This window comes from Bos javanicus, chromosome 5 (genome assembly GCF_032452875.1).
Source record: "Bos javanicus breed banteng chromosome 5, ARS-OSU_banteng_1.0, whole genome shotgun sequence".
NCBI lineage: Eukaryota > Metazoa > Chordata > Mammalia > Artiodactyla > Bovidae > Bos > Bos javanicus.
Genome location: NC_083872.1, coordinates 49,795,071 through 49,810,233, shown reverse-complemented (window position 1 = coordinate 49,810,233; position 15,163 = coordinate 49,795,071). Strand labels below are relative to the sequence as shown.

General features: G+C 43.0%; 2 protein-coding genes across 3 annotated transcripts in view; one reads left to right on the top strand and one right to left on the bottom strand.

The window, feature by feature from the left end:
- The window catches only part of C5H12orf56 (chromosome 5 C12orf56 homolog), an 80,228-nt gene extending 78,757 nt beyond the window's left edge, over positions 1-1,471 (bottom strand). The window contains exon 1 of the mRNA XM_061416599.1: positions 1,075-1,471. Within this exon, the coding sequence (XP_061272583.1) occupies positions 1,075-1,326 (252 nt within the window). The 5' untranslated portion in view covers positions 1,327-1,471. The remainder of the gene's footprint in view (positions 1-1,074) is intronic.
- Positions 1-15,163, top strand: part of XPOT (exportin for tRNA) — a 166,770-nt gene that overhangs the window by 110,480 nt on the left and 41,127 nt on the right. The window lies entirely within an intron of this gene.

Sequence of the window (15,163 nt, the reverse complement as noted above, 5' to 3'; positions counted from 1 at the left end):
AGGAATCCTGCTTCAATCCCCTGCAGGCTGAGGCCACCTGAGATCAAAATGAAGCAAAGAAATCAGCATAGCGCTATCAGCCCATGGAGGTATTTTAAGTAGAAAAAGCTTTCACTTTTTTCATTTGATTTAATTATTTTCTTACAGACATGTTCCAAAGAAGCTATGATTTTCTTGACCCCATCAAGGCTTGCTAGCTTCTCCCCTGGGAGACACAGAGAGTCAAGTGAGGGAAAGAAACAGGAGGCTAGACACCTGTCCCCAGTGGAAAAAGGAAGAACACACCTGGAGAGCAACTCAGACAAAGGGAGCCAAGGGGGGAAAAACAGTAATTGGAGAGGAGACTGCTTGCAAGCTGTTGCTGGTTTATAAGGTAAATCTATTGCTGGATGAAAGGGATACAGTAGCAGCAACTAAAAACTGAGACAGACTGTATCTCCTTCAAGGCTCCTGCTCTAATGACACTCCTTCCAGTAAGTTTTCCCAGCATGGCCTGAGCCTGGATTGGATGAAATACCTGCCAGAGATTGCCATGCGTCCCATACAAATCTTATCAATGCATGCACTTATTCATTCATTCACTTACTCATATTGAGTACCTAACACAGTCTAAGCCCTAAAGATAAAAAATAAACAAACAAGGCATATTCGCACTTCTCACATGGCATTTATTTGCATTGGTTTTGGTTTTCAGTCTTTCCCACAGAATCTTCTAGGAAGGCCCCCTGTTTCAGTTTCTCATCCTCAGAGTCTAGCACAGTGCTTGGCCTACTGTGGGTGCTTAATTAACGAAAGAACGACCTTAAAGCGTACTTCTGGTAGGCTATGTTCTCAAATCTGTCCTATTTGAGGGGACAGGGATGACCGGTACACAAAATAAGAATGGTAAAAGCATCTTTATTCGGAATGCATACAGCAATCCAGTTTTCCTATGTGGCTACTAGTAGAAAAGTATATGTTAGAACAAGAGTCCCGGGCAGGGTGGGGAAGCTCCTCCTCCTCCTCCTTCCCGCGTGTAACAGGGATTGGGGAGCCCAAGAAAGGGGTTCTCGCGAGCCCGTCTGCGCGCCTCACCAGGTCAATGGCTACGATGTCCCGCAGCGCCACGACTCGTCGGATGGACTTGGGCGGGTTCTCAGTCAGGTAGATGAGCCGGTCAGTGAGCACCACGTACTTTAAGGTGTGTTTCTCCGAGTCAGATACCACGATGCACTGCTCATAGGCGCGGACGGCGTCGTAGACCTCGGGCGGCAGATGCCTCCGCAGGAAGGCGTCCAGGCGGCTATTCTTGCGCGCTGGGAAGCCGCAGCGCGCGGGGCTGGCCATGCAGGGCGCCCGCGGCCCCGCCGAGTGCCGGGGTCGGCGGAGGCCTCTGTCCGACCCCGCCTCCGCGCCGCCCGCGGTGGAACCCGCGCGCGCCACAAAGCCGCCGAACCGCGCGGCCGCCTCCACGGGCGCTGGTGGCCGGGCCCTGGTGGCCGGGCCCCAGGCTTCGGAGCTCCCGCGTCTGGTCCCCTGGACCAGCACCCGCCCCCCGCTCCCAACACACCAACACACACCAACACACACACACACACACACACACACACACACCCGCGTCTGGCCCCGCCCCCCAATCTTGGTCTCAGTCCCCGACAACAATGGGCAGGGCGAGACGCTGGTCCTTCTGGGCTCGCTGCCAAGCATCCTGGGGCCCTCTGCTCACCCCGGCCCCTTTCCTTCCCCTAGCCTAGCTGTTGCGGAGCAAGCATCGAGGCCACCGGTTTGGTCTGGTTTTCTATTACAAACTTGAACAAGATGAAATTTACCGATTTATTTTTAAATAAAACAATCCTAGAGCTCTATTAAGATCAACCACCCAGATTTAGCACTTGATTATAAGATTGCTTGGCATAGCTCTCCAATTTTTCACGAGTAGAGACTTAGCTCTTCTTTCTGCAGCTACATAAAAGCTCTCTGACAAAAGAGCCTGTTATAAATTGTTTTTCGCACACCCAAGTCTACCTAATGGATATGCTTCTGTTCCCAGTGCCCAGGACAACGCCCCGTAGGCAGTCGGAGCTCAATCTGTGTAGGATGAATGAACGGGTGAAGCCTGCGTATCTAAAAAATTGAAAGTTAGAGGCCGAGAAATGCTGAACATGCAGCCTTGAGGCTTCAGAGTAGTAACAAGTACTATTTACTTTTTACAGACCAGGAATCAGTTCAGTCCAATCGTTCAGTCGTGTCCAACTGTTTGCGACCCCATGAATCGCAGCACACCAGGCCTCCCTGCCTATCACCAACTCCCGGAGTTCACTCAAACACGTCCATCTAGTCGGTGATGCCATTCACCCATCTCATCCTCTATCGTCCCCTTCTCCTCCTGCCCCAATCCCTCCCAGCATCAGAGTCTTTTCCAATGAGTCAACTCTTCACATGAGGTGGCCAAAGTATTAGAGTTTCAGCTTCAGCATCAGTCCTTCCAAAGAACACCCAGGACTGATCTCCTTTAGAATGGACTGGTTGGATCTCCTTACAGTCCAAGGGACTCTCAAGAGGCTTCTCCAACACCACAGTTCAAAAACATCAATTCTTCAGCACTCAGCTTTCTTCACAGTCTAACTCTCACATCCATACATGACTACTGGAAACACCATAGCCTTAACTAGACGGACCTTTGTTGGCAAAGTAATGTCTCTGCTTTTGAATATGCTATCTAGGTTGGTCATAACTTTCCTTCCAAGAAGTAAGCATCTTTTAATTTCATGGCTGCACTCATCATCTGCAGTGATTTTGGAGCCCCCCAAAATAAAGTCTGACACTGTTTCCACTGTTTCCCCATCTATTTCCCATGAAGTGATGGAACCAGATGCCATGATCTTAGTTTTGTGAATGTTGAGCTGTAAGCCAACTTTTTCACTCTCCTCTTTCACTTTTATCAAGAGGCTTTTTAGTTCCTCTTCACTTTCTGCCATAAGTGTAGTGTCATCTGCATATCTGAGGTTATTGGTATTTCTCCTGGCAATCTTGATTCCAGCTCGTGCTTCTTCCAGCCCGTTTCTCATGATGTACTCTGCATATAAGTTAAATAAGCAGAGTGATAATATACAGCCTTGACGTACTCCTTTTCCTATTTGGAACCAGTCTGTTGTTCCGTGTCCAGTTCTAACTGTTGCTTCCTGACCTGCATACAGATTTCTCAAGAGGCAGGTCAGGTGGTCTGGTATTCCCATCTCTTTCAGAATTTTCCACAGTTTATTATGATCCACACAGTCAAAGGCTTTGGCATAGTCAATAAAGCATAAGCAGATGTTTTTCTGGAACTCTCTTACTTTTTCTATGATCCAGCAGATGTTGGCAATTTGATCTCTGGTTCCTCTGCCTTTTCTAAAACCAGCTTGAACATCAGGAAGTTCACGGTTCACATGTTGCTAAAGCCTGGCTTGGAGAATTTTGAGCATTACTTTACTAGTGTGTGAGATGAGTGCAATTGTGCAGTAGTTTGAGCATTCTTTGGCATTGCCTTTCTTTGGGATTGGAATGAAAACTGAACTTTTCCAGTCCTGTGGCCACTGCTGAGTTTTCCAAATTTGCTGGCATATTGAGTGCAGCAGTTCCACAGCATCATCTTTCAGGATTTGGAATAGCTCAACTGGAATTCCATCACCTCCACTAGCTTTGTTTGTAGTGATGCTTTCTAAGGCCCACTTGACTTCACATTCCAGGATGTCTGGCTCTGGGTGAGTGATCACACCATCGTGATTATCTTGGTCATGAAGATCTTTTTTGTACAGTTCTTCTGTGTATTCTTGCCACATCTTCTTAATATCTTCTGCTTTTGTTAGGTCCATACCATTTCTGTCCTTTATCGAGCCCATCTTTGCATGAAATGTTCCCTTGGTATCTCTAATTTTCTTGAAGAGGTCTCTAGTCTTTCCCATTCTGTTGTTTTCCTCTATTTCTTTGCATTGATCACTGAGGAAGTCTTTCTTATCTCTCCTTGCTATTCTTTGGAACTCTGCATTCAGATGCTTATATTGTTCCTTTTCTCCTTTGCTTTTCACTTCTCTTCTTTTCACAGCTATTTGTAAGGCTTCCCCAGACATCCATTTTGCTTTTTTGCATTTCTTTTCCACGGGGATGGTCTTGATCCCTGTCTCCTGTACAATGTCACGAACCTCCGTCCATAGTTCATCAGGTACTCTATCAGATCTAGTCCCTTAAATCTATTTCTCACTTCCAGTGTATAATCATAAGGGATCTAATTTAGGTCATACCTGAATGATCTGGTGGTTTTCCCTACCTTCTTCAATTTAAGTCTGAATTTGGCAATAAGGAGTTCATGATCTGAGCTACAGTCAGCAACCAGTCTTGCTTTTGCTGACTGTATAGAGCTTCTCCATCTTTGGCTGCAAAGAATATAATCAATCTGATTTCGGTGTTGACCATCTGGTGATGTCCATGTGTAGAGTCTTCTCTTGTGTTGTCGGAAGACCAGGAATAACATTGTAAATTAGGTTAACGAGATTAGAACACAGCAACAGAAACTTATCTCCAGTAACCCTAGGTGAGAACTTTCATTTTAAATTCAAATCCTTGAAAAGTCATTCTCTCTCCCTTCCGATTTACCCAGAGACCCAGAGACAATGCAAACAGTATATGTATATTTTTGTTTAATTTGTTCCAGTTACCTGCAACCCAGTATTGAATTATGTATTCTTTATTGCATTTTACATTTTCATTCTCCTCACATTTTACTATTGCATACTGTATGTTGTAAGCAATTTCAAATCCTTTGTGGAAGCAGTATAAATAAATTAAAATATAAACATAGTGTAGACTAAATTGCTACAAACTGAGGGAACTGAGGAAAAATGTTTAGATGTAGCTAAAGAAGTCTGAGAAACTCAATAGCAGCAAAGGAATAGAAACAATATTTCTCTTTTGGAAAGACTGTATTTGGTGAGTAAGGAGAGAAGTGCCACCTGCTGACAAAATCTTAAATGACCTAGCATTTGAAGTTTTCTTAGGATCTGATCATACATCTGACCCTTCATATTCATACCTGGATGAAAAGGGAGCCCCAGGGTCATGGCTATTTCCTCTGAAGTAAGGATTATTCCCATCTAACCCATTCTGAAATTTGTTGCCTCAAACCAAGAGAAGGAAAGGCCCTTCATGTTTGCCAAAGAGTCATACCTCAGGAGAGTGTTTGAGAGGGAAATGGCTACTGCAGAGTTGGAATGGGAGGCCCAAGTGGGGAACAGGCCTCAGTCCAGACTGCTGTCTCATGTGTCATGGGCTCCCTGTTTCATAGCCACTTCCCAGGACTAAGAAACAGAATGACTGGATCAGGACCAGAAAAGAAAGCATATCTGATATATCTGCCACGGAGCCCACCATAAACAAGTTTCTCGTGAAAAGGGTACTAGGCTTAACAAATGTGAAGATGATGCACACAAAGAAGGGAATTTTACAAAGAGTCTGGTGGTTAAGGTGACCTCAGTTAACTTTTTAATTGTGTGGCATACAGAGAAGGCAGTATCATGGTTTCCAGGCACTCATTGTTCTGTACTGTTGCCAAGGTAACAGCAAAGTTCAGATCACAGGAAAGGGCTTTAATATAGGAGAAAGATCCCTGGATTTGGAGTCAGGAGAACTGGATTAGAGCACTAATCCTGTTGCTTAGTATCTGAGATTTTTGAAAAGTCACTTCACCTTTTCAGCTTCATTTCACCATCTGTGTAATGAAACTACTACTAAACATATGCCCTGCTAACTAGAGAGTTGGTGGGAGGACCAAAGGCAGTGACTTATGAATTATGAAAGGACTACAGACATGAAAATTGTCTGTATTCCCTTATCTTTTGGTAAGCTTTATGAGAACAGTTAACATAAATATAGGCCTCTCAGGTGGCTCAGTGGTAAAGAATCCTTCTGCCAAGCAGGAGGTGCGGATTTGACCCCTGGGTCGGGAAGACCCCCTAGAGAAGGAAGTGGCAACTTACTCCAATATTCTTGCCTGGAAAATCTTACTGACAGAGGAACCTGGCGGGCTGCAGCCTATGGTGTCACAAAAGAGTCAGAAACAATTTAGTGAATAAACAACAACAACATAAATACACCCTACACAGGCATTTGCTCCTTATCTTCTAAATCCAACCAAACTCAGGAAGCATTTGGTACAGATCCTGTACAAGATCCCTGGGAGGAGGGAACGGCAACCCATTCCAGTATACTTGCCTGGAGAATTCCATGGACAGAGAGCCTGGCGAGTTACAGTTCATAGGGTTGCAAAGAGTTGGACATGACTTAGTGTCTTTGTGACCCCATGGACTATAGCTCGCCAGGCTTTCCTGTCCATCACCAACTCCTGGAGCTTGCTCAAATTCACGTCCATCCAGTTGATGACTCCATCCACCATCTTATCCTGTATCGTCCCCTTCTCCTCCTGCCTTCAATCTTTCCCAGCATCAGGATCTTTTCCAGTGAGTCAGTTCTTTGCATCAGGTGGCCAAATATTGGAGTTTCAGCTTCAGTATCAGTCCTTCCAATGAATATTCAGGACTGATTTCCTTTAGGATGGACTGGTTGGATCTCCTTGCAGTCCAAGGGATGCTCAAAAGTCTTGTCCAACACCACTGTTCAAAAGCATCAATTCTTCACCACTCAGTTTTCTTTATAGTCCAACTCTCACATCTATACATGATTACTGGAAAAACCATAGCTTTGACTAGATGGACCTTTGTTGGCCAAGTAATGTCTCTGATTTTTAATATGCTGTCTAGGTTGGATAGACATCTGGATAGAGCCAGATGACCTGGGTTCAAATTCCAGCTCTCACTCAGTAGTTAAAAAAATCACCTTGGACAACTTTTTTATTTGGCTGTGTTGCACAGCATGCAGGAACCTAATTCCCCAACCAGGGATCAAACCTGGGCCCTTGGCAGTGAGAGTGAGGATTCTTATCCACTGAATGCCAGGGAATTCCTGGACAGCTTACTTTAAATGCTCAGTGCCTCAGTTTCCTGATCTGAAATGGGTAATAGTACCAACCCCACAGGGTTATTATGAGGATTAGCAATGTTTCTGAGTACTTAGAACAGGTACTTGGAACAGAGTGAACACTACATAAGTCTTTTAAAAATAAATTGAACCAGTATGTGATTTTCTGGTACATATGTAGTCATTCAGTTCCCCTTATACAAAGTAGTAATATCAAATTCTTCTTTGTTGGGTGATAGCCTAACAAGTGGGCTTTAGGAAGCATCACTACAAATAAAGCTAGTGGAGGTGATGGAATTCCAGTTGAGCTATTTCAAATCCTGAAAGATGATGCTGTGAAAGTGCTTCACTCAATATGCCAGCAAATTTGGAAAACTCAGCAGTGGCCACAGGACTGGAAAAGGTCAGTTTTCATTCCAAATCCCAAAGAAAGACAATGCCAAAGAATGCTCAAACTACAGCACAATTACACTCATCGCACATGCTAGTAAAGTAATACTCAAAGTTCTCCAAGCCAGGCTTCAACAGTACGTGAACCATGAACTGCCAGATGTTCAAACTAGATTTAGAAAAGGCAGAGGAACCACAGATCGAATTTCCAACATCCACTGGATTGTCAAAAAAGCAAGAGAGTTCCAGAAAAATACCTACTTCTGCTTTATTGACTAAGCCAAAGCCTTTGACTGGGAGGACCACAACAAACTCTGGAAAATTCTTAGAGATGGGAATACCAGAACACCTGACCTACCCCTTGAGAAATCTGTATACAAGTCAGGAAGCAACAGTTAGAACCGGACATGGAACAACAGGCTGTTTCCAAACAGGGAAAGGAGAAAATCAAGGCTGTATGTTGTCACCTGCTTATTTAACTTATATGCAGAGTACATCATGAGAAATGTTGGGCTGGATGAAGTACAAGCTAGAATCAAGATTGCCAGGAGAAATATCAATATCCTCAGATATGCAGATGACACCACCCTTATGGCAGAAAGTGAAGAAGAACTAAAGAGCCTCTTGATGAAAGTGAAAGAGGAGAATGAAAAAGTTGGCTTAAAGCTCAACATTCAGAAAACGAAGATCATGGCATCTGGTCCCATCACTTCATGGCAAATAGATGGGGAAACTGTGGAAACAGTGACAGACTTTATTTCTGGGGGCTCCAAAATCACTGCAGATGGTGACTGCAGCCATGAAATTAAAAGATGCTTACTCCTTGGAAGAAAAGTTATGACCAACCTAGACAGCATATTGAAAAGCAGAGACATTACCACAAAGGTTCATCTAGTCAAGGCTATGGTTTTTCCAGTAGTCATGTATGGATGTGAGAGTTGGACTATAAAGAAAACTGAGCAGCAAAGAATTGATGCTTTTGAACTGTGGTGTTAGAGAAGACTTCTTGAGAGTTCCTTGAACTGTAAAGAGATCCAACCAGCCTATCTTAAAGGAAATCAGTCCTGAATATTCATTGGAAGGACTGATGCTGAAACTGAAACTCCAGTAGTTTGGCCACCTGATGCGAAGAATTAACTCATTTGAAAAGACCCTGATGCTGGGAAAGATTGAAGGCAGGAGGAGAAGGGAACGACAGAATATGAGATGGTTGGATGGCATCACCAACTCTATGAACATGAGTTTGAGTGAACTCCGGGAGTTAGCGATTGACTGGGAAGCCTGGCATGCTGCAGTCCATGGAGTCACAAAGATTGGACACGACTGAGCGACTGAACTGAACTAAGCCTAACTTTTTACATTTTAGATTACAGCTCAAGACAAAAATATAATCTACATACACAAACATACAAACAAAAGAATGGAATTTTTACCTTTTCTTTTTTTAGTTGCATTTTTGGTGGAGAAGTGAGCAGTGGGCCACAGGTCATAAGAACCTTGTAAGGATTTCAAACTAGGAGTACCCTTCAATGGGTGTTAGGATCTCAAGTGTTCGTACCTCTCAACCTGAAAATAAGGACAGACAGTATGTAAAGAGAGATACTTGAAGTCTGCAATAGGTAAATAAAAGCTGAATTTTTCAAATGTCTGAATTAGGAATCCCTTGGTATTTCTACTTAGTATTAACAGATACTGACCATTTAAATTATCTACAACATTTAGCAATCAACTGAAATATGGAGGAGACATGTCATTATAATGAAGTCTAAGGAACCATACAAAGCAGATTAAAACAAACATTTCTTTTACTAAATAATGCCCCAGTGCTCTGTTCCGCCTCAGGCTTCCTGCTTCACACTCACTTCCTATAAAACAAACCAATAATTGAACTGCTGCTGCTGCTAAGTCGCTTCAGTCATGTCCGACTCTGTGCGACCCCATAGACGGCAGCCCACCAGGCTCCACCGTCCCTGGGATTCTCCAGGCAAGAACACTGGAGTGGGTTGCCATTTCCTTTTCCAGTGCATGAAAGTGAAAAGTGAAAGCGAAGTCGATCAGTCGTGTCCGACTCCTAGCGACCCCATGGACTGCAGCCCACCAGGCCCCTCCGTACATGGGATTTTCCAGGCAAGAGTACTGGAGTGGGTTGCCATTGCCTTCTCCGAATAATTGAACTAGAACCCAATAAAGACAGCTCACCTGACCTATTTTCCAACTTCTTTCTCTGCCAGGAAGCCCATTACGAATGACCTTTGGCAACAATGGCGCTAGGCTTAGTAAGCACTGAGATGAAGAAAATTTGACACAGAACTCAGTGTTTATCAGCTCACATTGTATTATTTCGGGTTCAATTCAATACATGTCACAAATACTTACTGAGAAGTTGTTATCCACAAACAGAATCAGAAAGAACTTATTATCAGTCTTCAAGAATTGACTACTAGGTGAGTAAGACAACCATACAAATTTAATACAAAACAAAAATATATTAATGACATGAGAGGTATGAAAAAAAAAGGCACATCAAAGAAAGGATTGAATAAACCTGGTTGTGGAAATGTGGTCACTTCATGAGAGAGATAGCATTCAATAAATTCTCAAAGTCAATGAAACTATTCCTTTTTTCCCTTTTATTACAGTCAGTTTTTAAAAATGTTTTTTAAGAATGTACTACATATTCACGGTGGGAAAAAAATTGTTTTAATCCAAAAAGGTACAAGAAAGATAACAGAAATCACCTGCGGTCTTACCACCTAAAGATAACTTTCAAGTAATGGATAAGTTTCCTTCAGTAAATCCAGCAGAGAAGCTTTGAAAGCCTAATGTCAGTCAGAGGAAATCAGGAACAGAAAGGACAGATGTGATAGCACTACGCTGAAACTGAACTGGGTCATTGAACGTGAAAGCAACAAAAGTGATCCCAAGAGCGCTGAGTTGTGCTGCGGAGCTGGATGCATTGGCAGAAATCAGATGTATTTTGTGGGGAAGGTCTTGGCTTTGGTTTCCGGATGTGTTAGACTTCGTGTACGGGTTGAGATGTGTAGCTGTCTTGTAACACAGGTTGAGAGTACAAAATCTTAGAGCCAGAAGTAGAGAAGGGGAGATCTTCATAGAAATGAGTGCTGAAGATGTGGAAATAATTACTGAGAGCAAGGACAGAAAACAGAAAGCCACGTAGCTAAGAAGGCAGCCTTGGGGAAGACGTGGTAAGAGAATAAAAGTAGGAGGCGTCATCAGAAAAATGAAATAGAAGAGTTTGAGGATAACGCAGTGTCAAAGTCAAGAGGACATAATTTCAAGGAGATAGGAAATAGTCAAAAGAAAAGTTGAAGTAAATGAGTAAAAATGGTAACAGATCAGATCAGATCAGATCAGTCGCTCAGTCGTGTCCAACTCTTTGCAACCCCATGAATCGCAGCACGCCAGGCCTCCCTGTCCATCACCAACTCCTGGAGTTCACTCAGACTCACATCCATCGAGTCAGTGATGCCATCCAGCCATCTCATCCTCTGTCGTCCCCTTCTCCTCTTGCCCCCAATCCCTCCCAGCATCAGAGTCTTTTCCAATGAGTCAACTCTTCGCATGAGGTGGCCAAAGTACTGGAGTTTCAGCTTTAGCATCATTCCTTCCAAAGAAATCCCAGGGCTGATCTCCTTCAGAATGGACTGGTTGGATCTCCTTGCAGTTCAAGGGACTCAAAGTCTTCTCCAACACCACAGTTCAAAAGCATCAATTCTTTGGCGCTCAGTTTTCTTCACAGCCCAACTCTCACATCCATACATGACCACTGGAAAAACCATAGCCTTGACTAGACAGACCTTTGTTGGCAAAGTAATGTCTCTGCTTTTCAATATGCTATCTAGGTTGGTCATAACTTTCCTTCCAAGGAGTAAGCATCTTTTAATTTCATGGCTGCACTCACCATCTGCAGTGATTCTGGAGCCCCCAAAAATAAAGTCTGACACTGTTTTCCTATCTATTTCCCATGAAGTGATGGGACCGGATGCCATGATCTTCGTTTTCTGAATGTTGAGCTTTAAGCCAACTTTTTCACTCTCCACTTTCACTTTCATCAAGAGGCTTTTTAGTTCCTCTTCACTTTCTGCCGTAAGGATGGTATCATCTGCATATCTGAGGTGATTGATAATTCTCCCGGCAATCTTGATTCCAGCTTGTGTTTCTTCCAGTCCAGCGTTTCTCATGATGTACTCTGCATATAAATTAAATAAACAGGGTCACAGGGTTGGATAATTTTAACTATCAGTAGAATGATTTGAGGATAGATAATATATTACAAAAAGTGAGAGACTGGAGGATTAAGTGTAGGCAAAACTGTATGGTATCCTGAAGACAGGAAGCCTAGATTCAAGAATTTAGGGTTCTAATACAACATTTAGTAGCTATGCGACTTAGGTGTGTGCATGTGCTTAGTTGCTCAGTCACGTCTGACTCTTTGTGACCCTTTGGACTGTAGCCTGCCAGGCTCCTCTGTCCATGGGATTTTTCAGGCAAGAATACTGGAGTAGGTTCTCATTTCCTCCTCCAGAGGATCTGATCTTTCTGACCCAGGGATCAAACCTGAGTCTCCTGTGTCTCCTGCATTGCAGGTGGATTCTTCACTGGCTGAGCCATCACGAAAGCCCCATGTGACTTAGGATAAGTTACTTAAAATACATCCACCTTGGTTTCCTTAACTGTAAATTAAAAATGATGATGATGATGACGACGATATCTGCTCCATCCCTACAAGATAAGAGGAACAAATTAGAAAAGTTATATGGAGACATACTATAATCCATAATGCAATATATAAATGTTATCTACTATGCTTCTTTCAAGTGCTCTGGCAATTGTAAGAAAAGGGAAATATGGGACAGAAACAATATGTTATTGTTATAAGAGAGGTGCCTCAGCATATTTATAGGAAGAACTAGTACAGTAGTTCTACAGTGTCATCATCCTTTAATGAACCTTCATTTGAGAGACAGGGGTTGAAAGCACAGACTCTAGAGTCAAGACTGTGAATCCCAGCTCTGCTACTTTCATTTGTTTCCATATCTATAAAATGGGCATAATGATAGTACTGTGTTGTGAGGATTAATGTCTAAACACTCAGAACAGTTTCTGGCACATAATAAATGCTCAAAAATGTTCAGTTCAGTTGCTCAGTTGTGTCAGACTCTTTGTGACCCCATGGACTGCAGCACACCGGGCCTCCATGTCCATCACCAACTCCTGGAGTTTACTCAAACTCATGTCCATAGAGTTGGTGATGCCATCCAACCATCTCATCTTCTGTCGTCCCCTTCTCCTCCTGCCTTCAATCTTTCCCAGCATCAGGGTCTTTTCAAATGAGTCAGTTATCCGTATCAGGTAGCCAAAATATTGGAGTTTCAAGTTCAACATCAGTCGTTCCAATGAACATTCAGGACTGATTTCCTTTAGGATGGACTAGTTGGATCTCTTTGCAATCCAAGGGACTCCCAATAGTCTTCTCCAACACGACAGTTCAAAAGCATCAATTCTTTGCTGCTCAGCTTTCTTTATAGTCCAACTCTCACATCCATACATGACCACTGGAAAAACCAAAGCCTTGACTAGATGGACCCTTGTGATAAAGTAATGTCTCTGCTTTTTAATATGCTGTCTAGGTTGGTCATAACTTTTCTTCCAAGGAGTAAGCGTCTTTTAATTTCATGGCTGCAGTCATCATCTGCAGTGATTTTGGAGCCCCCAAAAATAAAGTCTGTCACTGTTTCCACGGTTTCCCCATCTATTTCCCATGAAGTGATGGGACCAGATGCCATGATCTTCGTTTTCTCAATGTTGAGCTTTAAGCCAACTTTTTCACTCTCCTCTTCCACTTTCATCAAGAGGCTCTTTAGTTCTTCTTCACTTTCTGCCATAAGGGTGGTGTCATCTGCATCTGAGGATATTGATATTTCTCCCGGCAGTCTTGATTCCAGCTTGTGCTTCATTCAGCCCAGTGTTTCTCATGGTGTACTCTGCATATACGTTAAATAAACAGGTGACAACATACAGCTTTGATGTACTCCTTTTCCTATTTGGAACCACTCTGTTGTTCCACGTCCAGTTCTAACTGTTGCTTTTTGACCTGCATACAGAGTTCTCAAGAGGTAGGTCAGGTGTTCTGGTACTCCCATCTCTTTAAGAATTTTCCAGAGTTTGTTGTGATGCACACAGTCAAAGGCTTTGGCATAGTCAATAAAGCAGAAATAGATGTTTTTCTGGAACTCTTTTGCTTTTTCGATAATCCAACAGATGTTGGCAATTTGATCTGTGGTTCCTCTGCCTTTTCTAAAACCAGCTTGAACATCTGAAAGTTCATGGTTCACATGCTGTAGAAGCCTGGCTTGGAAAACTTTGAGCATTACTTTACTAGCGTGTGAGATGAGTGTAATTGTGCAGTAGTTTGAGCATTCTTTGGCATTGCTTTTCTTTGGGATTGGAATTAAAAATGATCTTTTCCAGTCCTGTGGCCACTTTTGAGTATTCCAAATTTGCTGGCATATTGAGTGAAGCACTTTCACAGCATCATCTTTCAGGATTTGAAATAGCTCAACTGGAATTCCATCACCTCCACTCTGGTGGCTCAGATGGTAAAGCGCGTCTACCTACAATGTGGGAGACGGGGGTTCAATCCCTGGGTCGGGAAGATCTCCTGGAGAAGGAAATGGCAACCAACTCCAATACTCTTGCCTGGAAAATCCCATGGATGGAGGAACCTAGTAGGCTACAGTCCATGGGGTCGCAAAGAGTCAAACACGACTGAGCAACTTTACATCACTTCCTAAGGCCCACTTGACTTTGCATTCTAGGATGTCTGGTTCTAGGTGAGAGATCATACCATCGTGATTATCTGGGTCGATATTGAATGGTTTGCCTTGGAAACGTTGAAAATGTTGGGAGTTAGTAAAAACATTGTCATATGCAAGCACATATGTCTAATTCTTTGCAACCCCATGGACTATAGCCTGTGGACTCTAGGCTCCTCTGTTCATGGAATTCTCCAGGCAAGAATACTGGCATTGGTTGCCATTCTCTTCTCCAGGGGATCTTCGCAACCCAGGGATTGAACCTGGGTCTCCCACATTCTAGGCAGATTCTTTACCATCTGAGCCACCAGGGAAGCCCATATGCAAGCACACATACTTTAAAATAATGACTGTTCTTTTTCAATATTTTGATAACTGGCATCTTATATTAGTTTGAGATGAGAAACTGTCCGTTCCTTTATAGGTGGGGGAACCAGAATATGGAATGGTCAAATTCCATATCCCTCTCAGATCCTCTTCTGGTGGAGTCCAAGTAGTTCCTTAAAGCCACGTGGACCAGGATTAGTATTGAACGTCCATAGTCAGTAGTTGACCCACACAGCTAATGTAAGAATCCATGCAATGATTCACTTATTGAATTTTAACTACAGGGTGGTACTAGGCACCGGGATACACTGAAATAGAACAGGAATCCTAGCCTGACATTTTGAACAAGTAAATTATAAACGTGATGCAAAAATGACTCAAGATACTTTGTATATGAAATGCCTGATGCAGTGTTTTGCACGGGGCAGGTCACGAAATAAATGTAGCTGTTATATGGTTCCATGAATTTTATTCTACTTTTCTGTCCATTCTCTTCTCCCAGGTTTTGTTTTTCACTGTTGTCCCACTGAGGGTAACCTAGTCTATATTCAGTACATACTTAACCATCAGGAATGAAACCTAAATACAGAGCACTTATTGTATGTCAAACATAAGGATTAACT